This window comes from Rattus norvegicus, chromosome 10 (genome assembly GCF_021556685.1).
Source record: "Rattus norvegicus strain SHRSP/BbbUtx chromosome 10, alternate assembly SHRSP_T2T, whole genome shotgun sequence".
NCBI lineage: Eukaryota > Metazoa > Chordata > Mammalia > Rodentia > Muridae > Rattus > Rattus norvegicus.
Window position 1 is genome coordinate 24214223 of NC_141543.1, and position 24377 is coordinate 24238599.

The window sequence follows — 24377 nt, forward strand, 5'->3', positions numbered from 1 at the left end:
CAGACTGGGGAATCTCGATCCATGGGGCAATGCCACTCACATTCAGGGTGGAGCCTCTTTGCACAGTTAGAAGTGACTGCAGAGACATGTAATTTCCTAGGTAATTTAAAGTTTATTCAAGTTTATAATGAAGACTGACAGTCACTACTGCACTCTTTGTGAGCTAGACACATAGACACATCACTTTAAATACTAGCATCCCGTTCCCAAAGCCTCATTTTCATAGAACAATGAAAAATTCATTAAACTCAAAGCCTCCACACTCGACATTATTAACATTGTTCAAGGGTCCAGCGTTTCTTCTGAGACGTAAGACAAACTCTTAACTACAATGGAAAGGTAACTTATGTACTTTTGGGCTAGAACGCTGTAGAGTAAGTATTCCCATCTAACATTTCCATTCTAAAAGGGAGGAGTGGGGGAATAAAGGAAAATCGAGACAAAGCAAGATCCAAACCCAGCAGGGCAGTCGGCTCAAGGTGGAACCACCTGGGCTCCAATAGCTTTGGGTAGCCTTGCCCTGCAGCAAACATGGCCTTGTTCCACCCTATGCCTGCATCTTTCCTCAGTGGTTGCTCCATGGTCTGCCGTCTTCGACGTTTTGAAGTCTCCATTGAGTGTTGTGGTTCACCTTCCCAGCTCCACTCAGACGCCTTTCAAGGCTTCCTTGCGTGAGACAGGACCATGCAGTTTTCTAGAACCTCGGTGTCAGCCTTCACGACTTCTCACGTTTGCTTGGCTCACATCTGCAAAGCTAGTGCCACGTAGATGGTTCTGTTGCATCCTGCCGCTGTCAGCACGAGGTGGGGCCTGGCCTCCTTGCACTGTAGATACAAGGGCCTCTGTGAGCTTCCGAGGCACAGTCTCAGAAATGATTGCCGAGGTAGCTGCTTTAAATATGAGACCCTTTCAGGTGGCATTCTCGGCTTAAGGTCTCTCTTTCAAAATGAATTTACCCCTTCAAAAGCTTTCACGGGTATGGTCTTGTCCCCGGGGCACCATTCTTATGGCCCGGCTTACCAATTAAAGCTGCTTCCATAGCTTGTTTGCATTTTAATGCTCGCTGTTCACGTTTTATTTCTGTTGCTGTGAGGAAACACTGACAAAAAATAACTTGGAGAAGGAGAGGGGACTCAGTCCATTATGGCTGGGACGATGTGGTAGCGGGTGGGTGAGAATGTCGGCCATATTGGATCTGTACTCCGGAAGTAAGAGTGATGAATGTTGGGACTCTGCCCACCGCGGTCTCATCCAGTCTGGGAACCCATCCCATGGGAAGATGCACCCACACTTAGAGTGGGACTTCACTATCCATTTAAAACTTTCTGGAAATGCCCCCAGAGATGACATATGTAGAGCTTTATTTCTTAGATGATTCCTAAATCCTGTCCAATTGACCATAAAGATTGTATACCACAGCATGGTAATAAGTTATAAAGTTCCTGGCTTATGTTTCTCTTTCTCAGGGGCTGACGATCATCCTGTAGCATCTTGGTAGATCACAGTCATTTGTTTCTGGGGAAAAGCACTAACAGGATTTAGTGTAGACTTTGCACCAAGTTCAACTTTTAGGTTTGTTTAGTTTGCTCTGCATAGTCTATTAACACATGGTTAGCATCCATATAAAAACGGGCAGATTTTATTTACAGGTCCCGATTTTCAGCTTTCTTTTGAAAATGGTTCGGTCTGATAGCATCGGATCTATATCCCAAAATGGCGGCCGTCTCTTGGTCAGTGTCTTGTTTCTTTTATACTGAGCCCTGTGTTCTCTGCTGTGTTCTTCACTTTTTGTTAATCTGCTTGACTTCCTGTATACGTTGAACTTGATAGTTCCTGGGCTAGTGCTTAAGAATGAGGCAAAGTTCTGAATTAAAATCATTCCTTTTCCACTTAATGGTTATTTGATCATACCGCTATGTGTGGAACCTCTGTTACGTTTACACATGGCTTATGTAACCTCTTTGCCACAGCTTCCTTATTATTCAACAGAGACAGGTACACAGCCAACCCCAAGGTGATGAGGGTAGAGTGGTGTGAACTTCGGAGGTGAACTATTTAGCACGCAGTAACTATTCAGTAAGTGACTTGTCCTTTTATAATCTGAGCTCAAAGTAGACAGCAGAATGGTGTAGATGTAGCACTAAGCTTTCTTGCCCAACTTGACTTCCACCCTACTGTGTTACTTGTGAGTTTCTGTTGTCTCATGTGTTATATGAAGTAGTAAAACGATGTCCTAGTTTCTTCTTTTCTAGGGGCTGTGACAAAATACCCTGAGGAAAGAAACTTAGGAAGAAAGGAGTTTATTTTAGCACACAGGTCCAGCTTATAGTCCATCATAGCAGGGACGGCATAGCAGCAGAAGTTTGAGGGAGCTGGTCAGTTTACATCCATGATCTGAGAGCAAGGAATATATTCAGGCTCACGTTCATCTCTCTGTCTTCATTCCTATGTAGTTCAAGATTGCCTGCTTAGGGAATATCGCCGCTCATAGTGAATAGGTTTTTCCATCTCAATGCAATCAGGATAATCCCCCGTAAGTAGACCAGCCCATAGACCAACCTGATCTACAAGCTAACTCACTGAGATTCTTTTTCAGGTTACCCTAGATTGTATTGCATTGACAATTAAAACTAAACTTTACGGGGTTGGGGATTTAGCTCAGTGGTAGAGCGCTAGGCTAGGAAGCGCAAGGCCTGGATTTGGTCCCCAGCTCCAAAAAAAAAAAAAAAAAAAAAAAAAAAAAAAAAAAAAGAAAAGAAAAAACAAACAAACAAAAAACTAAACTTTACACATGGCATATGCCAAGATGTGAATCACAGAAGATCCAAGCAAACTTCCTAAAGCAATGAAAAAGGAAGTCATTGGTATTTGTTGATGCATGTTTCCTAAAACACGAGAACCTCACATAGCTTCAGATGAAGCCAGAGGTAACAATTCAGTGATATCAAGAGTGTACTCCTCACAGAGTGTGGTGGTTCACTCTGTATGTGGGAGGCAGGTGGATCTTCTCTGTATGTTTGAGGCCAAACCAGACTACATAACAAGTTCTAGGCTAGCCAGAGGACACATAGAAATACAAAACAAACAAACAAACAAACAAACAAACAAGCGAAAAACAGTCTACTTCTCATCATCTCTCTGCCTTTATGTCTGTGACATGTGTTGACCTTGCAGACCATAAAATAGATAAGTGTGGATTGTGCATTTTACATTGTCCTGCAGAAAAATGAACTTTATTGCATTATTGTGCTCAAAAGCCCTAACACTGTTGGTATTAAAATTGCTTCCTCTTTTAAGTCTATTCCCAAGCCATTCCTTGCAGCCAGGAATATGGGAGGTAACAGTCGTTTGGCTTGGCATACTTCTGTGTACTTCATTCACAGAATTGGAGTGTAGCCATCTCTCAAGCATTTTATGGGTCTTTAAAGTCCCACCCAGTGGCTTGGCTGCCATCAGAGTGTCCTCGACTCCGAGTTTTAGACTAGAGCACAGAGCTTGTTTTGATCTGCCGTTGAGTTGATTCTTGTCTTGATGTGGAAGGACATCTCATTTGAGCTTCTCCGAGAAACCATATGGCTGTCTTAACACAAATTCTTGGCTTTATTTCCCATAGAGGAAGAATGATTTGGTTAGGACGCATGGACTTTTTAATGGCTGGTTTTACTAGTAGCTTTCATGGTAGCTGCTTTCCAACTCCTCCTGGTGTTCCCATGTCGTTAAAGCCAGAATAGAGCTTCAGCTTCTCCAGGAATAAAACTGGTGTGGACATTGGAGGTTGGCCAAGCCTACTTCCTGCTAGGTTAGCAGGTACCTAAACGTTTCTAGGGACCATCGTTTCATCTCCAAAGCAGATTCCTAGGACGACAGGGCTGTGAAGGAGCTTTTGTTGGCACACTCTGTTACTGTAACAAACTCTTGGAGGCTAGCTCCTTCCTACAGAAAAGGGGTTTTTAAGGTTACAGTTTCGAAGGCTGTAGGTACCAAGCCGGATAGCTCCTTTGGTTCACTTTCTATAGTGAGTCTCCAATGGCAGAGGGCATCAGGATGGGAAAGATCACGTAGTAAGACATAGCAAGACATTGCAAGACAAAGATCAGACAGTAAGAAGCCAGAGGACAGGGGAGCAGACACGTTTTCTCTTTTATAACAGACCAATCTTGACAACTGAGGTCCTATGAGAAGTCCATAAATTCCTTCCAAGAGCACAGCTAGTGCCTGGTTATCTTGTACCGCTTCCCAGTCTTAAAGGCTCTAACACCACATAGCACTTCAGTAACAAGACCACAGTCCCAGCATAGGGTTATTTGGTGTGCGTCAGGGTACATTCAGGAGATGTCCACATCGTAGCAAGACTTGAAATAGATGCATAGAGAATTTCTTATCTGGAAGTAACACGAAGCTGAGCTGTCTCTCTTCAGAGTTGTGTCATTGACTACCCTGTATAAAGTGTCTACCCTTGCCTCTCTCACGGCACACCCTTATTGTCCTCGTTGAAAACAGTTTTGTTATTTGCTTCCTCCCACTAGAATATAAGGCTCATGAAAGCCAGAGACATATCTATCTGATTGATTGTAGGTTACTACTGTGGGAAATTGAGGGCAGTGCTGAGGATGCTAGGAGACAGAAGAGACTTCCAAGATCCCTTACTGAGAGGGGAAGGATGTGAGGTTGGGTGCTCTTATTACAGATACTCCGATGACCTACTCATTCTACCCTGCTCTGCCCAAAGGCAGAGTGGAACTTTCATAACCAGAGTAAATCTGTACCAGGGATTCCCCTCGCCCCCCAAGACTGTGCTTGCAGTTGGTAGCAACTGAGGCCACCTGCACAGTGATGGCGGGTGCTGAGGGGACGGGTGTATGAATAGGGGAGCCACAGCATCTACTCCACAATTGACTGGCAAATGGTGACTATTTTGGGTGATTCAGGAAGACGAGCTTGAGACAGGACCAGTGTCCTTGTTGTCACTAACCCAGGACAGCTTCTTCCTTTGGTCTGATAATCTGAAGAATATTTTAAATTTTCCCATTCTAGTTTATTTTTGTCTGAACATCCCAAGGGGACCCAGGGCTCATTTTAGCTTCTTACTTTGGTCTGGCTAACATAAGGATAAAGGTACTAGCCCTTCCTTTGTCCTAGAGTCAGGCTTCTCAACCTTAAGTGCACACCGGTGTCCCTTGGAGAGCTATAAAGTAGCCTGATGTTCAGGGTCCCACCAACACAGAAGAAATCAGAACACACTCTTAACTGACTAAAAGTGGCTGAGATTTATGGAAATGCTCTCTGTTTCTTGGATCAAGGGGAATTCTCTTACAGAGTGGGGGGCGCTATATGGAGGAGGTCCCCTTACCCCTCTGAGCTTCAGGGCCCTCATAAATAAAACCAAGAGTCGACCTTCTGGAATGTTCTACCATGAGCATGAAAAAAAGAGAGTGTTTATAAAACATGTAATACAGCCCTTGACAGATAATAGTGCTTCCACAAACCTTTTCCAGGAAGCGCTTTGTTAGAGAATTTTTTTAATGTGTTAGAAGATATTTAATGTGATAACATTGGGAAACTATGATACACGGCATTGTGCTCAAGTGGTCCTTTTATGGTTCTAAGACGGAGTTACTTGATCTATCTCTGGATTCTACGCCATCAGCAGAGAGGCCTGGGCTCTGTATCTCTCCTTGCACCATATGGGGCTCTGGAATTTCCATATTGGAGTCTTGGGAGGAGCAATCCCATTAGAAAGAAGGTTTTGTGAAAGGCGGGGTCTTAGAGCTGCATTAGCACACGGTCACAGACAGCGTCTGCATTTGAATTGGATAGTACTGAGGATGGTTTAAGGGTGAAGGCATGTGGCCCTAAGAAAGTACTAGTAACCCAAGGCCAAACGGATGGACTAACCACACCCCTTGTCACGTCTTGCCTCTCCTGAGCCATGGAGTCACTGAAGAAATGTGTACGAAATAGTTCTGTTTATTGATTATAACAGGGTATAAAAGTTACAGCATTTCACAGGCATTCTGGACCTTCCGGGAGAGACATGCAGTGCTGGGCTTGAGCAGGGGATGGAGAGAAGGGATAGACCACTGGGCAGCGGTTTCCCTCCTGGATGTGTTAAAAGACTTGTTCTATGATCGTAGGTGCTAGTGTGGGAGAATTATTAGTCCCTACCTCTGGAAAAAAAATGACATGGGCTGTTTGCATCATCTGATACCACCATGCTTAATAATTCAGTCCTATTCTACATGTGTTAGGTGCTGCCTCTCCCAGTATTTTCATGGTAAGCTCTAAGTGCTCTGTAGAGCGTTCTTTCTTCCCACCAGAGGAAGAGAAGCAGGCACATTGGCTTGGGAGGCCATCGGAGGATGGTGCACATTTGGTTCAGATTGATCAGGGTCTGCCTGACTTAGAGGCAGTGAGTTGGGGATCTGTATACGCAGAAAACTGTGCACTACTGTTTAAGCTCAAGCAGAGGGGCCTTCCACAGGGCAGCAGCAGCATGGAGAGATGGGCATGCTTCCAAAACAAACTTCGGATTTCAGCTCGTCCCTCTCAAGAGGAGGAGGGAGGAAGAGTTGGCAATCAGAGACTGAGCCACTCGGTGCCAGGTTTTGTAGAAAGTCTTCAGCAGAGAATTCTTCCAAAGTGTAAAAGGTATTTCTGTCCCGAGAGTTGATGTGTAAAACTGGAACAAGGGCAGATCAGGGCATTGAGGTGTTTGTCAGTGTCTCTGAGAGCAGGATGGCCAGTGTCCTCAGTTACATGACATTTTGGAACAGCTGTAGAGACCTCATGATGTTGTCATCCTGGGGAGAGAGGAGTGGGAGAGAAGATGGTTAGTATTGCTTCTCCCTGACATATGGAAGGACGCACCACGAAAGCTGTTCAAGCCTGTCATTTTCTCTGGAGTAAAGTAGTAAATTACAGCTCAAAGCTTTTGAGATGTAGGACAACTTACACTTTTGCTTTCTCTGTGTATTCGTTTAAGAAAGTTGTGTCTTATAGGGAATCTGTACATCTTATGTGAACTATTCAATTTGTTGAAGAATAATCATCTTTTAATATTGGTTAAACTGATATCATTATTTTTACTTCCGATATCAGCAATTTGAGTGCTTAATTTTTTTTCTCTTTTTTACTCTGTGTTGGTAAGCACACATCAATTTTACTAGTCTTCCTCAAAGGAATGAATGGTTTTGCTCATTTTAGCACTTGTCTGTGTTTTCTGTTTTCTATCATATACTATTTAAAGTGTGTTTGAGCCAGAGTTTCTCTGTGCAGCCCTGGATGTCCTAGAACTCTGTAGACCAGGCTGGCCTCAAACTTGGAGATCTGACCGTGTCTGCCTCCTGAGTGCTGAGACTAAAGGTGTACACCACATGACTTTCTAATGTATGAATATTGAAGGTGCAAAGTTCTTAAATTTCTAGATACTTCTACATTTTGAATTAAAATATAGTGAAAATATGAAAATTTGTTAAAGTAGTATTCAAAGAAATGATCTCTGTCTCTCTCTCTCTCTCTGTGTGTGTGTGTGTGTGTGTGTGTGTGTGTGTGTGTGTGTGTGTGTGTGTGTCCCACTGAATTTAAAGTTGAGAAAGCAGACTTTTGGTAGAGAAAACCAAGACAGACAATGTTCTTGAGTCTTCATAAGTTGCTGTGTGTTCTGGAGTTAGGCAGCTTACGTTCCAGCCCAGGCCTCTTCCCGTCTGTGTTACTTAGCCTTGCTGTGCCTCAGTTTCCCTGTGTATAAAGTGGGGGTTGAGTTTAACATCCACCTCTTGTGAGATGGTGAAATAAAGAAATAGCTCTGGAAGGAGTAGCTGTGAAAGCTGACCTGAAAGCCTCTCTCACCTGCAGACCCAAGAAAGAGCATTTCCGAGGGATGTGATGTTCAACATGAGCAGGATAGAGTTTAAAGTCCATCCGTCACTCACTGCCGCACTAACCACGCCTCTGAACACCGAAGTGCCTCGGTTTTCTCCTACCGAAATGGGCATGACCGACACATCTGCGTAGCCTGTCACAGTGACTAAATATTAAAGTATCTCTCACTCCACTGGCAAAGCTGCTGGCTCAGTTTCACCCTCTGCCTCAACATGCTTCCTCCTGGCTGCCTCGGAACTTACTTGGGATCCTCAGACTACCCAACGATCTGTCAAGCTGAGCTGCGACACTCTAGGACAGTGGCAAAAGTCAGTTCCAAGAGGCCAGACTCGAACTCGTCCTAGTTGTTAACTATCTGGAACACCAGGATATGGGACATCCACCTGGAGGGTTTTCATGTGGCTGAAGCTCTCTGTGTGCTAACACGGTCTCTTCCACTTCCCAGCATTGCAGATTTCCAGGAGCTTTTGTGGAATGAGGTAGAGTATAAACCTTGTGAGTAGAAGGGGTCTATTTCCAGTTCAGGGCTTGGCAGGGAGGGCACCACCAAAGCATGGGCCAAGGAACAGCGGTGTCTCCAGAGCAATGTGCCCAAAGCTAGCCTGACCTTGGACCTTGGTGGGCCCTGCCTTCTTTTAATAGGAGCTTCAAGGAGTCTGGTTTGCATAAGCCAGTTCTAGCTGCCTGGGTCCTGGGCCTTTGAATTATGACACTTTCTAGACTCTTCTGGAGTATCTGGGGTTGTAGTTTAAACACACACTTTTGGGGAGCTTCAGGCAGTTTTATACACACTGGATTGAGAATCGTTAAAGGTCTTGCAGCTCTTCCTCTGTATCTGAGGAACAGGTACACAGGAAGCAAAGAGGACTGGGCCACCTATTCAGCAAGTGTAATGCATGACGACTTGCTGGGCCATCGCATCTCCCAGACCTGTGGTTCTGCTCCGTCCTGTGCTGAGTAGACCAGGCCAGAGCATGGAGGTGTTAGGCTTGAGTCCAGGGGTTGTAGGTGTGTGCAGATTTCAGATCCTCCCCCTCTACAGTCCCAACTCCCCAGATTCCCTTCTCTGGAACTGTTGTGTCCCGAGATCTCTCCTTACCTCCTGACAGGACTCGAGAAATTCGTCTAACGTTACAATGCCATCTTTATTTTTATCCATTTTCTGAAAGGTACAATAGAGAGGTCTTTAAAGAACCTAGCATTTCACATTTCAGAATTCTCTCTGTGTTAACCCCAGAGTTAGGATGGTCTTTTGCGAGTCAGTTGATTCCTGGTTATAGTATTATGGTCCTCATGGGCTTCCATACATCAAAAAATTTGTCTCAACACTTACATCATTATTAATGATTGCTGCATTATTGCTATGCTGACATTCAAGATGTAGTGGTCTATTTCTGTTATTACATCAGAATAACTGAGGTTTGGTACTCTATAAAGAAAAGAGGTTTATATATCTTGTTGTTCTAGAGCAGTGGTTCTCAACCTTCCTAACGCTGCAACCCTTTTCTCATGTTGCAGTGACCCTCAATCATAAGGTTATTTTTGTTACTACTTTACAACTTTAATATTCTACTGTTATAAATCATAATGTAAATATTTTGGAGATAGAGGTCTGCCAGTGTGGTCACGGCGCACAGGTTGAGAACCACTGTTGTTATGGTCTAAGAGCACAACACTGGCTCCTCTCTAGTGAGGGCCTCACGGGGGATGACATCTTCATAGTGGGCACATGTCGAAGAGGTCACACAATGGAACAGGAAGCCAGAGAATGAGGAAAGGCCAGATTTGCTCATTCAACTCAGACTCACGACAACTACAGGGCTCTGAGGTAATGCTCCACAGGGCCCAGTCACCTCCACTCAGGCCTCACCCGTTGAGGATTCCATGACCTTAACCATTGCCACACTGAAGAGCAGACTTCGTATGCCCAAACTATTTCCAAACTAACACATGAGTTCTGCACATTTCCTGCTGGGAACACCAGGTTCTGGCCCATCTCTGTGCAGATTTTCTGTGCAAACTTTCAAGATATCAGAAAGAGATTTCTGTTTTCCTAGGTGCAAAGTGGGAGGCTTGGGTTGGAGTGAGCTCTGACATGCTTTGGTTCTCCCTGTTGCTAGACTTTTTCCTTTTTTAAAAAATATTAAGTGCAGCTATGAGGGTGCCACTTCCCCACTCAGTCAGCAGCAGCAGCCACCCATCCTTTACTAGATCAAGTCTGAACCCTCTCACTTAAGGATCTTGCTGTCTAGCTTTACCCAAGTTTCCAATTGTATTCCCCTCTGCAGCCCAGACAAACTTTCTCAATAAGTATACAGATGCAGTCTTCTCTTTCCATCCAGCCCTTGAAAAGATTTTTACAAGATTCACCATCATGGTTAATGATGACAAACCCCTGTTCTCTTCTGTGACACTGGCCTGCTTCTCAGGAGCATGTCCTGGCCGGTCAGGATAAGCCCGTGCACAGGCGCATACGTACCTGGAAGAAGACGTCCACGTGCTGCCTGGGAGTGTCCTCTTTGAGCACAGGATAGGTGTATTTCCCCATCATGTCATAGATGGCTTTCACTATGTCCATCATCTCCTGGAAGAGGATACAGAGGGGCGTACTGTTGGGACTGTGAGGTCATATCTTGAATTTACGATTTGCTTAGGGCTCCTCTTGCTAAAAAGAGGGATTACAAGGGCCTTTGAAGGGGATGAATGGAAGTTAAGGGACAAGATGAAACTCTCTCCCCAAGAGCAAGTGGGGACATCTACTCTGTCTTCAGACATCTTGGGCAGGAACATCCTCTTCTTGCTTTGTCCTTGGGGAGGGATGACATTGGATTCCCCATTTGCAGACTGAGACAATGAAGCATTCTTCTGAGTTAGAGGTAAACAAATGTTTTAGACTAGCCTTACACACACCTTCATAGACCCTATTGTCATTTTAGGTTAGGAAAAAAGTCACCAGTGTAAGGAGTACCCATAGGACACTGGGGTTTTCTCTGAAGTTGCAATTAATAATTTTAGACTTACAGAAAACTTACTATGGCTGTCTTGGGACCGGTGGTCACTTGAGGAAGGGGTTGTGTGTCAACTCTCTGATTTGTTAGTCAACAGCTTGGGAGCAACACAGATCACTATGCTATTTGTCTAGTGAAAATTCTATATTCCTTTAAAAAAAGTTAATGTTTTTGATCAGAGATTTAAAATGTATTCTCGGGGGTTGGGAATTTAGCTCAGTGGTAGAGCGCTTGCCTAGCAAGGGCAAGGCCCTGGGTTCGGTCCCCAGCTCCGAAAAAAAAATGTATTGTCAGATTCTGTTTGCTGTTCCAAATTAGGAGAAAGGAGCAAACAGCAGCTAATATCCACAGGGCACTTGAGTCTTTCTTTATGTAGGTTATTAATAACCATAGACTTACTGGAATACTTCTCTAAGCCAGAGGTCCCTTCATTTAAGTACTTACATGGTTCTTTTGAATATCTATTATATTTTGTTGGTGATGACACAATACTACCATGTTTTATTTTGTTGATTAAATCCTTCTAGCTTTGTCATATTAAAACTCCTTTAGGTTGATGCTTGCAGCCATTTAACCTGCCTCAACCAGGATTCAAGTTTAGTTTCTATTCCTCCTTTCTCCGTCCCAAGACAAACAGCTCTCCAAGAAGACTGGAGAAAGATGCTTAGAAAGAAGGGTCTGGGTGCCACCAAGGGTCCTTTCTCCAGGACGCTCCCAACATATAGAACAGGAAATGGGTTTGTACCCAGCTGTTCATCTCAAAAGATGCCCTGTGCCAGCCTTTCACACCCGTGTGGCCATTGTGTGCTTTTCTGCTTGAGACCATTTTATCCAAGAACAGACAGAAAAGTAACTTTGAGTGCTTGGGAGTCTCATTGCCGGGAAGTTTGATAAGAATGTCCCAGATAATAACCAGGAAGAGGCCTTAGAAAATGACTTCGCACACTTATCCCCTCCCCATTAATTCTGCCATCTAACGATGTCTGAGAGACATAAATGGGGATAATTTGGTCCACTTTGCCCATCATAAAAAGGCAGTAGTTAGTAAGATTATTCAGTGATGTGATGGGAACATGTGCTGAACCAAGGCTGAAGACCAAGAGGCAGAAATCCCGTCGGAGGTTCCTCTCTTTCAATGTTTTGTAAAGTGGTATTTGAATATTTTATCTTAGAATATCATACATGGAAGCATGGATCTAAGAACTTAGTTGATTATAAAATTGATGGAATACTATAAAAAGTGCTTTATAAAATGATATTTTGGTGTTTTTTTATTTTTTTATTTTTTTTATTTTTTTGTCTGAGACAAGGTTTCTGTGTGTAGCTCTGGCTATCCTGGAATTTGCTCTGTAGCCCAGGCTGACCTCAAACTTACAGATCCATCTGCCTTCGCCTCCCGAGTGCTGGGATTAAAGGTGTGCGCCACCACCCTGCTATAACATGATTTTTAAACACATGAAATCATATACACTTGTTAGTCTTCTTTGATTTTAAGTGATCATCTTCTATTTAACGGGTTTGGAAATCTGGGCTGGAAAGATGGCTCAGTGGTTAAGCACGTAGGGCTCTATCCCTAGCACCAGGTTGGGTGGCTCACAACTGCCCGTAACTCCAGCTCTATGGGGTCTGGCGCCCTCTACTGGACTTTGAGGGTACTGGGTAACCCCCACCCCATACATTCAAACACAATTAAAGATAAAAATTTAGAAATTTAAAGTCTCGGTGATCTGATAGGAATTCCCTGTTAATATACTAGCATCCGTTTCTTGTGAGCGTTTAGTGTACACAGCGACCACCCACGTCTTACTGCTTTTTCACGACTTACTTGCATATCTACTCTGTTCATCGTGTTTAATTTTAATTTGATTGTGAGAACTCTTTATGTACTTTGGAGATGCATAAATTAATTTATGAGGCATCTGAAAATGTGCACCACATGTGCTGGCTACGATTCTGAGGAAACCCGAAGGCGAGTGAAGTAGGTGTTAGCCAGTGTCCAGGAGTTTCTGTGGGCTGCAGATGTTTTAACAGCTGTGTCGCCTGATTTGGCTACGGCATTTCTTTGAGGTGAAGAATTTAAAAATATCTACAGTTACGTCACCAATACTTTTCTTTGTGTTTTAATTTTATGCTTTCCTCTAAGTTTAGATGCGACACCTACTTCTCTTTTTGTGGGGGGAGGGAGGCAAAGGCTTCATCTCATCTTATAGCTTACTGTGCATCATGAAAGGAAGCCAGGGCAGGAACTCAAGGCAGGAGGAGCCCGGAGGCAGGAACTGAACCAGAGAACATGGAGCCGTGCTGCTTCTTGGCTCGAGTGCCATATTCCTAGGTGTTTTTTGTTTTTTTTTTTTTTTTTTGTCGTAGCTAGAAGTCACCTGTGTGTCTACGATTGACTTACAACTGTGGCATTCAGAAGATTCATTCATCTACTGCTAAAATAGTAGAGCAAACAAACCAGTTTCCTTGGAGTCATCTGCTTCACTATTCACATCTCCTCATGCTCCCGTTATGAATGGAGTCACGGATTGGTTCTCCGCTTCCTCCTCAGTTACCCCGACCTACCTGTGACCCCTCTTCTCCCATTTTATTTCTGCATGCGCGTTAGTCACTGGACATGACCTTTAGTTCTAATTGTTTAAGTAATCTCTCATATCCTTTCCCCACTAAGTATAAAATCATGTCATTGCTAAACACGGAGCCTCTCCCTTGTAATCCCAGTACTAAGGTAGCTGAGGCAGGAGGATCACCATGCATTCAAGGCCAGCCTGGGCTACACAGTGTGTTCCAGTCAGCTTGAGCTTGAGACCTCGGTGCAAACCAATAAGTAGAGAGAAGAAACCCATGTCATTAACCAAGACTGCCCTAGCTTCCCCGATGTGTGCTTCCGTCCCTCTTGTCTGAGACGCGTGGGCAGATGGTGTGGGTCAATAGAGGCACAATGGTCTTCATCTCTGCTATAGCCGAGGGTCTCAGAGACGTCACCATGATGTGAAAAGCTGTGTAGAAGGCTACAACACATTCCATTATCCTCAAGATGAATTTTGTTCCTACTTAATTAGGAGTTTAAAAAATGACCAAAGTAACTTACGGAATATGATTTTAGAATCACGTGGCTTATGTACGGATGGGATGAATTATTTAATAGATATTCTCCACTACTGAATTCTGCAAGAAACCTGGTCCTTGTCATGCACGCTCCTTTAACTGGAGTGCTGAGTCTAACTTCCTGGCATTTTGGTTCTTTTTTTTTTTTCGGAGCTGGGGACCGAACCCAGGGCCTTGCGCTTCCTAGGCAAGCGCTCTACCACTGAGCTAAATCCCCAACCCCCCCTGGCATTTTGTTTAGAATTTGTGACACATATTTTAAGTGAGATCGGATTCCTGCTCTCTTTCTCTTACATACTTTGCCACAGTTTTAATTTTTTCTTTCATTCAACACACTCTGAGCACATCTTGTCATTTAGGTATTCCCAAGTTACAATGAGATCTCCCTTTAAAAAATAGGGCTTATTGGAGTATAAATTTGACTCCAGCAAGCTCACATATGTTAAGTCTCCTGCTTGACAGACTTTGGTAAATGTGCAGAACTGTGCCACCTCCACTCCAAGGAACTGGGTTATTCTTGTCACAAGAAGCTTCTACATTGTCCGCCAATCTCCCCGGCATCCAGCACCGCTGACGAAATGTTAGTCACTCAAAACGTTTTCATTGATGCAATAGAACTCGATGTGAACTGAATGATACTGCAGGAAGGTGGAAGCCGTCTCTGTCTAACGTGCACGATGGACAGCGCAGAGCCCGTGCCATTACTGATGTGGCCGTGATTTATCTCTCTTCCTGAGCACCCATCAGATGCAATGTGCTTATCGTCGTCCTCTTCAAAGACGTTTGGGCTGCTTCCCAGTCGGGGGCTATTTACATCGGGGTAGTATGTAAGCCCCCTGTAGGCATTTATGAGTTTACATACTGTCATTCCTTTTAGGTGACTATGTAGGGTGGCATTTCTGGGTTATACATCAGTTGGATGCTAATCTTATTTAAGATGCTAAAATGTTTCCTAAGCGGCAAGGGTTACATTGTTTCCCACGAGCAGTGTGTAAGAGTTTCTAACTCTTGGGCATCCTTGCCTACACTTGGAAATTGTTGGCCTTTTTATTTTCAGCCCCTGTAGTATATGCATAATTATTGTTTGCTATAGTTTTAAAAAAAATCTATATTTCCTTAAACAATATACGTATGGAGCCATTTTTTCTTGAGTCTATTGTCCACTTACTAATATTTTCTGACATATCTATTTAACTTTAAAAATTCTAACTTTTAAAGATTTTATTGTATTATTGTTTTTAAAAACATTAATTACTTTTTTTTGTTTTTTGGACATGTGTGTCACAGTACATGAGTAGAAGGCAGAGGTCAGGGGTCAGGGGTCAGGGGTCAGTGTTTTCCTACTAACATGTGGGTTCCAGGGATTGAACTCAGCTCGTCAGGCTTGGTAACATGTGCCTTTACCTACTGAGCCATCTTGGTGGCCCCTCACTACCTATTTTTCACAGACTTGCTTATCTTCTTATAAATTACGAGCACTTCTAATGTATTTGGACCTCAGTCTTCTGTCATATAATAACAATTTACAAGCCATTTCTCCAATCCTGGCTCCCATTTCCCTTTTCTTCATGGCATCTTCTGAGAACAGAAAATTGTAACCTTGATAAAGAGAAATGTCAGACTTTCTTTTATGAGCTCTTCTTACTTGCCCTAAGATATTCGCTGTTTCTCTGAACTAGTGAGGGTGTTTCTCCTAGGCATTCTTTACCACAATGGCTTTTGCATTTGAGTTTATGCGCATATCTGCTTCCTGTTAACGTTTGCTTTTGGCGTGAAGGCGAAGGTCCATGTTTATTTTCAGAGGGATGCAGAGTTGGCTTAGAACCATTTGTTCAAGACAGCGTTGTATTCTCTTTGGCTTCAGTCATCATTTTCGAGATGACAATATGGACAAGTCTTTTTTATGGAAGGGGATCACACCTAGGGTCTTACTCTTGCTAGGCAAGTGCTGTGTGAGCCTCAGGTCCAGCCCCCCTTCGGACTGTTCATCTTGGTCTGGTAAGCTGTGTGCTTACCACAACGCCACGTCACCACAGCGCTCATCACTACACGTTCACGTTACTCCCGGACGAGTAACTCCGCCTCTGCCTTCTTCATCTTGGTTGTTGTGGTTCTTGCGTTTACATTTACATTTTAGATCAGTTTATCAGTTTCTATAAAGGGTCTGTTGGGTATTTTGGTTGAGACGAGACTGAATCTACAAGCTGAGTTTTCGAGAATCTCCATTTTAGCATTGTTGGGTAGTCACACAGAAGAGCACGGCTTATCTGTTTATTTAGGTCTTAATTTTCATCAGTATTTTGTGGTTTTGTATGCATAAATCTTACATCAATTTTGTTGAATTTATCAAAAATTTTGTGTCATAAGTAGAATTATTTTAAGCATAACACACACACATACTCACACATATATTGCTTTTTAAAAAATAGAAGTTATATCTGGCTACCTGGATCAATAAGTTCATGATTCTTTCTGGTATTTTCTTTGGCATTCCTTTGTAGACTCTTTGAGATTTCTATGAACTGTCTTCTATGAATTCAACCTTATTACAGATAAAACTTTATTTATTTTTTTTTCCTGCCTCGTTGCCTTGTTTCATTCTGGATCTTGGGGAAAATTATTCAGTATTCACTATTAAGCAGATATTGGCTGTAGGATTCTTAAAAATCAGTTATCAGATACTAGGCTGAGAAAAAGGATCTTCTAGTCTCCATCTGTTAAAGACTTTACCGTGAATGGGTAGTGGTTTTATCAAGGGCCTTTTCTGCATTTACTGAGTCAATATCATTTTTCTTTTTGTTGTGTAAATAGAGAGACTGACATGGATGTTTGAGAGTCAAACCAACCTTGCCTTCCTGGAAAAACCTTGCTTATACTATACTTTTTTTTTTTTTTTACATTATACTGTATTTTTTAAATGTATTCATGGATTTGGTTTGCTAATGTTTTGATAGGCTTTTCGCATCTGTGCTCATAGTGGTTGTCGTGCTTCCCCTAAGACCTTTTCTAAATTTCAAGTTTCAGAATCGAGGTGTTGTTGGACTTACAAAAAATATGGGAAAGTCACTCGCACCTCAGCTTTGTAGGTTTGTGTTAGACGTCACCAGAAAATCATCCGGGGAGCTCAAACTTTTCTGGGTTTTTAATGTGAATTTTGTTTCTTTGAGTGACAGGGAGCTGCTCAAATTTTCCCGCTGACTTCGAACCGCCTTTGGTATTTAGTATTTCCTGAGACCCCTGCTCCCAGTAGGTACAGTGGGACCTCGGGTAGGGCTCTCTACCCCAGTCTTCCCCGTCCAGGCTGAAGCCTGTCGTTTTTTCTTCCCTACCCTCCTAGTCTGCAGCCATCAGCAAGCCTCTCCGTTTGGAGGGCATGTGGAACCCTATCTTCTTTGAGAACCCCACTAGAGGCCGTTCCTTCTTCCTGGGACACTTTTCCTGACTTTGGGACTGACTTTCCCTTGGTTGGCAATACTGTTTTAGACAGCCCCTTGCCGACTGTGATGGTTTGTATGTGCTCAGCCCAGGAAGTGGCACCGTTAGAAGGTGTGGCCCTGTTGGAGTAGGTGTGTCACTGTGGGTGTGGCCTTTAAGACCCTCCTTGACCTAGCTGCTGGAAGTCAGTATTCTGCTAGCAGCCTTCAGACAAAGAGGTAGAACTCTCAGTTCCTCCTGCACCATGCCTGCCTGGATGCTGCCATGTTCCCACCTTGATGATAATGGACTGAACCTCTGAACCTGTAAGCCAGCCCCAATTAAATGTTGTCCTCTTGAGAGTTGTCTTGGTCATGGTGTCTGTTCACAGCAGTAAAACCCTAACTAAGACACTGACTCTTACCAAAACCTGTCATTCTTCATTTTGCTGTTATTGTCCATCCCACTTCACTACCCCATGACAGTCAGACTTGGGCTGATTGTTCGCCATTTTCTCTCCAGCACCCAGGAAACAGAATGAATCCTCAAATTTGCATTGAACACCCGTGACTGGATGAATAGGGAACATGGCTGTGCATACACCCTGGGTGTGAGTTCCCCCCTCTACATGAGGAGAGCCTTGCAGTACTGAGGTGAGGGTGATCTTCACAGCTCCAGGCATCATGTCTGAGATACAAGAGTTCAGCGAGACGATGCCCAAATGTTATTGTCAAGCCCCTATGGCTCTCACGGCAGACATCCAGGTGTCTTGAGTGACAGCCCGTGGTGGGTGATGCACCAATGCTCTGAGAGAAGCGGCGAAGAGTCTGATATTCTGTTTTTTCCTTTTTTTTTTTTTTTTTTTTTGGTTCTTTTTTTCGGAGCTGGGGACCGAACCCAGGGCCTTGCACTTCCTAGGCAAGCGCTCTACCACTGAGCTAAATCCCCAACCCCGTGATGGTTGTTTTTTAAGACAATTGCCCACCACCCCAAATCGTCCCCTTCCTTGATTTTATTAGGCAGAGTGGGTTGTGGGTAATGGGATTTGGCCCATGTCACCTCTGTCTCGAAGAGCTCTCTGCTCTCTTCTGGGGGCTCCTTTCATCCTTCCAGGCTTATACTGAGCTTTAATGTGAGGAGGCTGCTACTCAGGGGGAGATGCAGGTTCCCCAAAAGACAGTCTCAGCCCATCGCACCTGTGTGGGCTTGTGAGGAGCGGTTTACAGCTTCCTGAGCACAGGGGCGGGGCTGGGCAGGGACATCAGCGGTGGGCTTCCTCACTCTGCTAGGGACGGACTCGCTTTCACTCAGTGTTTTCCGGGGTCTGGGGTTGCTTTCGATTTCAGTGCTTCCACTGTGTTCATCTCATGCTCACTTACCTCTTTGTTTATGTAGCCGTCTTTATTGATGTCGTACAAATTAAACGTCCACCTCAGTTTTTCATGGACCGTTCCTCTCAGTAAAATCGACAGAGCAGTCACAAAGTCCTAAGAAGTGAAGAAGGCGGGCCTCACGTTAACCACTGCGTGGGTGGAGAGAAGCCTGACTTCCAGATTGGACCGTGATGCTTTTACAAAATGGCGCCTCCCACACCCTCTCGTTAGCCAGATGGAAATGTCCAGTCCCAGCCTGGGGGAGGCCCAGTCCTATCTTCCGTTCCCTGTACCTACACTGTCTCAGTCTCTGATGGCCCCTGAGGATGAATTGAGCTCTGTATGTGTGAACTCAGCCTCCCTCGTTGATCCTAATCCAAGGCTGCAATGGTTGCTAACGTCTGAGGGACTGTACATTCCAGTAGCTATGAGCACAGGCTGAGGAAACACACTGCCTGTGTTCAAGGCCTCCCTGGCCACTTTCTTTCTCTTTCTGATCTTGGAAATGCTACTCACTCTCTGCCTCATTTTCTTCTTCTGTTAATTGATAATAAATAACCATCTGGCCATGCCTTGTAAGCACTATTATAAAAGCTAAACAGGTTAATAAATAAGAAATGCTAGGTCCAGAGGTTACCGCTCGGCTTACAGGGCACAAGGGATCTCTTAGGCTGTCTCTACCACCCCCACGCACAGTGTCTAGACGACAAGAGTCTTCTCTGACTTCAGGTGCTGTTCCTTAAATGAATCAAGTTTCTTGTCTTAAATGAAGACTTTGATAATTAACTCGTTCCACCAGCACTGTCATATTCAGAAGGAGAGGCATTGTGGAACCAGGGGACCCCCGACTGGACCCACATACTATACCTCGAACTTTACAGAGCCTGTCTGGGTGGTGTCGAAGGCATTGAAGAGGTAATGTGCGTATGTGCTGGCATCTGCAAAGTAGAGGGGGAAGCAGGTGAGTGGGGGTCAAGGCTCCACAGAGGGCAGAGGCAGCACGGGTGGGGCCAGAGAGAGGAGAGGGAGGATGATGGACTGAGACTCATTTGCTCAGTCCTGGAGATTAGGCGAGAAATTAGTTCTAGCACAAGGTTAGACGGTTCGTATCTCTCTCCCTACTGTCTCCCCTGCCTGTTCCTCTGTGTGGCCTGGTCCTCTGGGCAGTGACTGAGTAGAGGTGTCCCAAGCAGGGTTCCTTGCCATGGCATGGGCACCTCCTTGTGAGGAGAGACCCGAGCTTGTATCAAAGCTGGTTCCATATAGCTGTGCTTGTAGACTTAATGCAACACCTCAGAGTGTCCATTCCCCATCTTCGTACAGTGGGATGTAGCAAGACCTGACTCTTGAGACATGGGGAGAAATACATTAAACTCGAGCCTTCCCTGCCACACAGTGGCAAACTGTCTCTGGGGGGCGTTCATAGGGAGTCAGGTACTAGCATGACGTGAAGCCACTTCTCCCTGACACAGAGAGAAACCCTGCACCGAATCCCACACCAGGGAGACACCTGTGCATTGCTGGGAAGGCCCGTGATAGATAGGGCCCAAGAAGGATGTGGGACACTTGAAGTCTTTCTTTTGTTAGGACCCGGAACAGGTGTTCTGCACTCTTCAGGTGACTCCTGTGAGCAGGTGACACAAGAAAGCCACAGGGGGGAAGGATGCACGGATGTGTGGAGCAGGCGGTGGGAGTCCAGTGCCTCACTGACCTGACTTTATAAATAAGTACAACTTCACGCTGCCCACAGTTTATTTTGCTCAGTGATTTTTATGGTCTGTAGTATTTACTAATGTTCTTTACAAGATTTCAACCCGTCTTAGCTGTTCAAGGAACCAAGATGACAAAGCTTTTGCCCCTTATACTTTCCTATTCCTTGGCTGCCACCTTCGAGCTGTGTGGTCGTGAATAAAATGCTTAATGTCTCTGAAACTCAATCGTTCCTTCCGGGGTCATGATGCCTGCTTTCTAGAGCTGTTTATGGGACTTTCTGTTACTGCGATATCTGTTCTTCCCCTTGAGTGGGCTCATATTTGTTTGTCAGAGAGTTTTATATTTTGTAGTAAGAAAAAAAATCTTGCCATGAATTCTCCTTTGACCCCAAAGATAATGAACAGAGGGGTTGAGAAAGAGAAGGCTGACCACTGGAGAGGATGCTGGGAGGGCATTTTTCCAAGCATATACTCACCTCCATGAGGGAAAAACTGAGCGTAGATCTGCTTGAATGTCTCTTCGTTAACCACACCACTGGGGCACTCCTGTGTGTGGGGGAGAGAGAGAGAGTGTGTGTGTGGGAAGTGTCTGGGAGCCTGTACTAGGGGGTAGAGACTGAGCAGGGTCCTCATGCCCTCTCCTGGGCAGAGACTAGGAAGCACATGTGTACTGGGTATCTTCAGGAGGTCTTGGAGGTAACACTATCATGAAAAGCTATTTTGCAAGTGAGGGGAGATCACAGAATAGGGACTGGGCTGGGAGAGTCTTGGGTTTAGGTCTAGACAGGTCTAAGTTTGGATCCTGGTTAAGCCTGCTTTAAGGTTTTCGGCTTCGTCAGAGGTGGCCTGTGATCTTGTACACACTTACCCTCAGAATGAGTTTAACAGTTCCCTCAGTATTAGGTAGCACTGAGACTAGGGTAGCTGCCAAAATAATAAGTGGAATTTCTTCTATTTTCTGGTCCCCTCTTAGACAAGTGCCCAACTGGGAAACAACCTCCCAGAGCCTCACTCCAGCTCAGCGGGGCACTATTAACATGGCTTCTTCAACATTAGAAAGAAGAACGCCCAACAGTAGCAAATCAGACACATGACCAACTAGTCGAGCTGTAGGACACTTGACCACTAAGCTCCTGCTGGAGGCTGTGCCTGGAGGGAGGTGACCAGAACAGCTCGCTTGCTTAACTCCACCCAGCCATTTGGGAATATGAATGTGCTCAATGTTGTAAGGGTTAAACCCAAACTCCTTATCCAGGCTGGGCTGTGAGAGCTCTCAAAGCATCCCAGAAGACAGCAGTAGCCTCGGGTATGTGTCAATTTTGAACTTCCTTCCTTACACACTGCTTTGCTAAGAAGTGGCTTTCTGTGTGGCACATAGGAAAAGGTCACAGCAGTAGGACAGAAGTGTTGGTTCCACTGTCCTAACTTTCTTTTTTTTTTTTTTTTTCTTTTTTTCGGAGCTGGGGACTGAACCCAGGGCCTTGCACTTGCTAGGCAAACGCTCTACTACTGAGCTAAATCCCCAACCTGTCCTAACTTTCAAGGAGAAATGAACACAGTGGCATTTGGGCTTATACATCGGTCATTGCAGGCCTCTCTAGCATGAGTCAGCACAGCTCAATCCCATCACTCTTTGGACACCAAACAGAGGGTAGAGAGTGCTGGTCAAGCTAAGGTTGCATCTTGGCTGTGAAGGCTTCCCCAAGGTCACAGCACCCTGTGGCACTTCTCTGCAGTGGGTGAGGTTCCTGTCTGCCTTGTCTGAGGCCTGGTCCTCCTGCTTTCTTTCTCACCAGGTGCAGGTTCATAGCAGTGGCCTTCCTGGATCTCTGCACTCTGGGGACCTCCTTGGCACGGGAAAAGCTTAGTCAAGTGACAAGAAACAACAGGCCTCCGAGTCTCTGGGGGGGCGGTCTTACGTTTTTGAATCCCCGGTAAAGGACTTGCAGTTCTCTCTTGGTGAAGTTCGTCTGTGCCTCAAGCTGCTCCAGTCCCTCAGGCCGATGGCAAACCATGGTCATCTCCAGATCATCCTCGATCTTGTCTGGAAGCAGAGGGGACGGCATCAGAATGTGACCTCCTTGGTTTGTGTTGGGTCACAGTATGAGCTGTTCGAGGTGTGATCTTGGGAACCGGGACTTTGGGCTTGGACTGGGGTCATGGTGGAGGTCATGGGCCTTGAACCCCGCTCCCCTGCCCACTCACTCTGTGTCGAAATCTGCCCACCATGTTACTCTAAATGTGACAGATGGCAAAGGCCATCAGCATCTCAGATAGGCAGCTGAGGGTGGAAGTGTTCAGAACACAGCCACACAAAAAACATTTTCAAAATCAATTTGAATCTTTGCATATTCAAATTGAAGCTCGATAACACTGCTCTCCATGCAGAGACGCTGGTGCCTGAGCAGAATGAGACTCCGAACAGTAAAGGGGAAGGAATCGTAACTATTTTCAAAAGGGATGAGGTTTCACCGTGCGGGCTAGCGAGGGAGGTGCTAGGGAGACTCAGTGGGAAGTTCAAAGTACACTGTGTTGAATGTGACTTTAAAGAATCAGAATGTATTTTGCACACAGCATTATTCTGTAATATCCGCTAGGTCTCCTTACATACCAGGGAAGCAACTTCAATGCGAGCATCTTTGCATAAAGAAAGGTTTCCAGGACATTTGCAAGGCTCTATAAAAACAGCCATAAGAGAGTAGGGTTTCAACCTCCTGCACGCATCGGAACAGTGTCCAATGGGACACCTCGTTTGCAAAGTGCCTGTCGGCTGACTCCACTTATCTTCCTTTGAAGCAACTCAAAGTTCATCCGTCGGCGGTTGCTTCCAGGAGCTTAGCCTCAGACAGGGATGAGTGACTACTCACTCTCTTTGTGCCCTGCCAGAATTCTTTTCTGTAAATCTATTCCAGGCAAGGATCGTTTGCCATCTACCCTACCCTGCCTACCATTGTCACACAGGCATCAGCAAATCCATATATTGAACAATTCCAACTTCTGCCTCGTGAAAACAAGGGCGGGATGAGCAGGCTGCTGGGAACATACGGCCCACACTGCACCATGGTAAGTCAGAGGAGGCGGCCTGGGTCTGCATCGCAGAACCAGGCGAACAGGTACAGTGAGTGTAGTTGTTCTGCAGGCAGGGTTGGGCTCTTAGCGCCAGATTTTCTCTGCTACCGTGACACTTAAATCCCAACACAAAACAAATCCATCAAAATTTATATCTTGAGCAGAATCCCAGTGGTAATGGATGTTACAGTAAAGCCTCAATAATGCGGCAGCCAAGCCTAATTGTTATCTTTCTTACATGCTGGGTCCCGCACATCACCTAATTCTTCTGGGAGGGAGATAGATAATGATCCAATATAAATAAGAAACTCTGTTTATGTCACACTGTGGCAAGTGGCCAATTTCCTCAGAACTCTTACGAAGCCTTTCTTTCTCCTTATGTTTGTAGCTAATGAGTTAAGTACCAATTACCTTAATGCAGAAGGTTTCTGTGTAAATCAAAGGGCCAGTGTCCAGAATGAAAAGCAAGTGGGCGGGGGGAAGTACACACAGGTATAACAGGGGAAGCTCCGAGTATCTCATGAGATCTTAAACTCATCCTAAGAAATCAGTTGCTGGTTAGTCTTAGCAAAAGAAAAAAAAGTGCTGTGTATGTTCTGGAGAAACTTCAAAGGGGCTGTGAAGGCTTATAATAGATACCACATATTGCCTGCTCCCCAGGATCTACTGGGCAGTGCCCAGGTAGCCCCAGTAAAGGAAGAAGAATTAGAATATAAATATTAAGAGATAAATAAGAAAGTGGAAAAATTTGTTTCGGAAAGAGATGGTTTGCTTTCAAAGGTCTCCACCTGCAAATATTTATCTGACCCAGA

The 24377-nt window shown here is 44.8% G+C and overlaps 1 protein-coding gene across 5 annotated transcripts in view; it reads right to left on the minus strand.

Moving 5' to 3' along the window:
- Positions 1–5947: 5947 nt before the first annotated feature.
- Kcnip1 (potassium voltage-gated channel interacting protein 1) overlaps positions 5948–24377 on the minus strand; it is a 369154-nt gene continuing 350724 nt past the window's right edge. For 4 of the 5 annotated variants that reach the window (NM_001261388.1, NM_001261387.1, NM_022929.3 and 1 more), the window contains 7 exon segments: positions 5948–6800; positions 8981–9043; positions 10361–10465; positions 18791–18898; positions 19652–19722; positions 20973–21042; positions 22416–22540. In NM_001261388.1, the coding sequence (NP_001248317.1) occupies positions 6753–6800; positions 8981–9043; positions 10361–10465; positions 18791–18898; positions 19652–19722; positions 20973–21042; positions 22416–22540 (590 nt within the window). In that variant the 3' untranslated portion in view covers positions 5948–6752. 5 annotated transcript variants of the gene reach the window in all.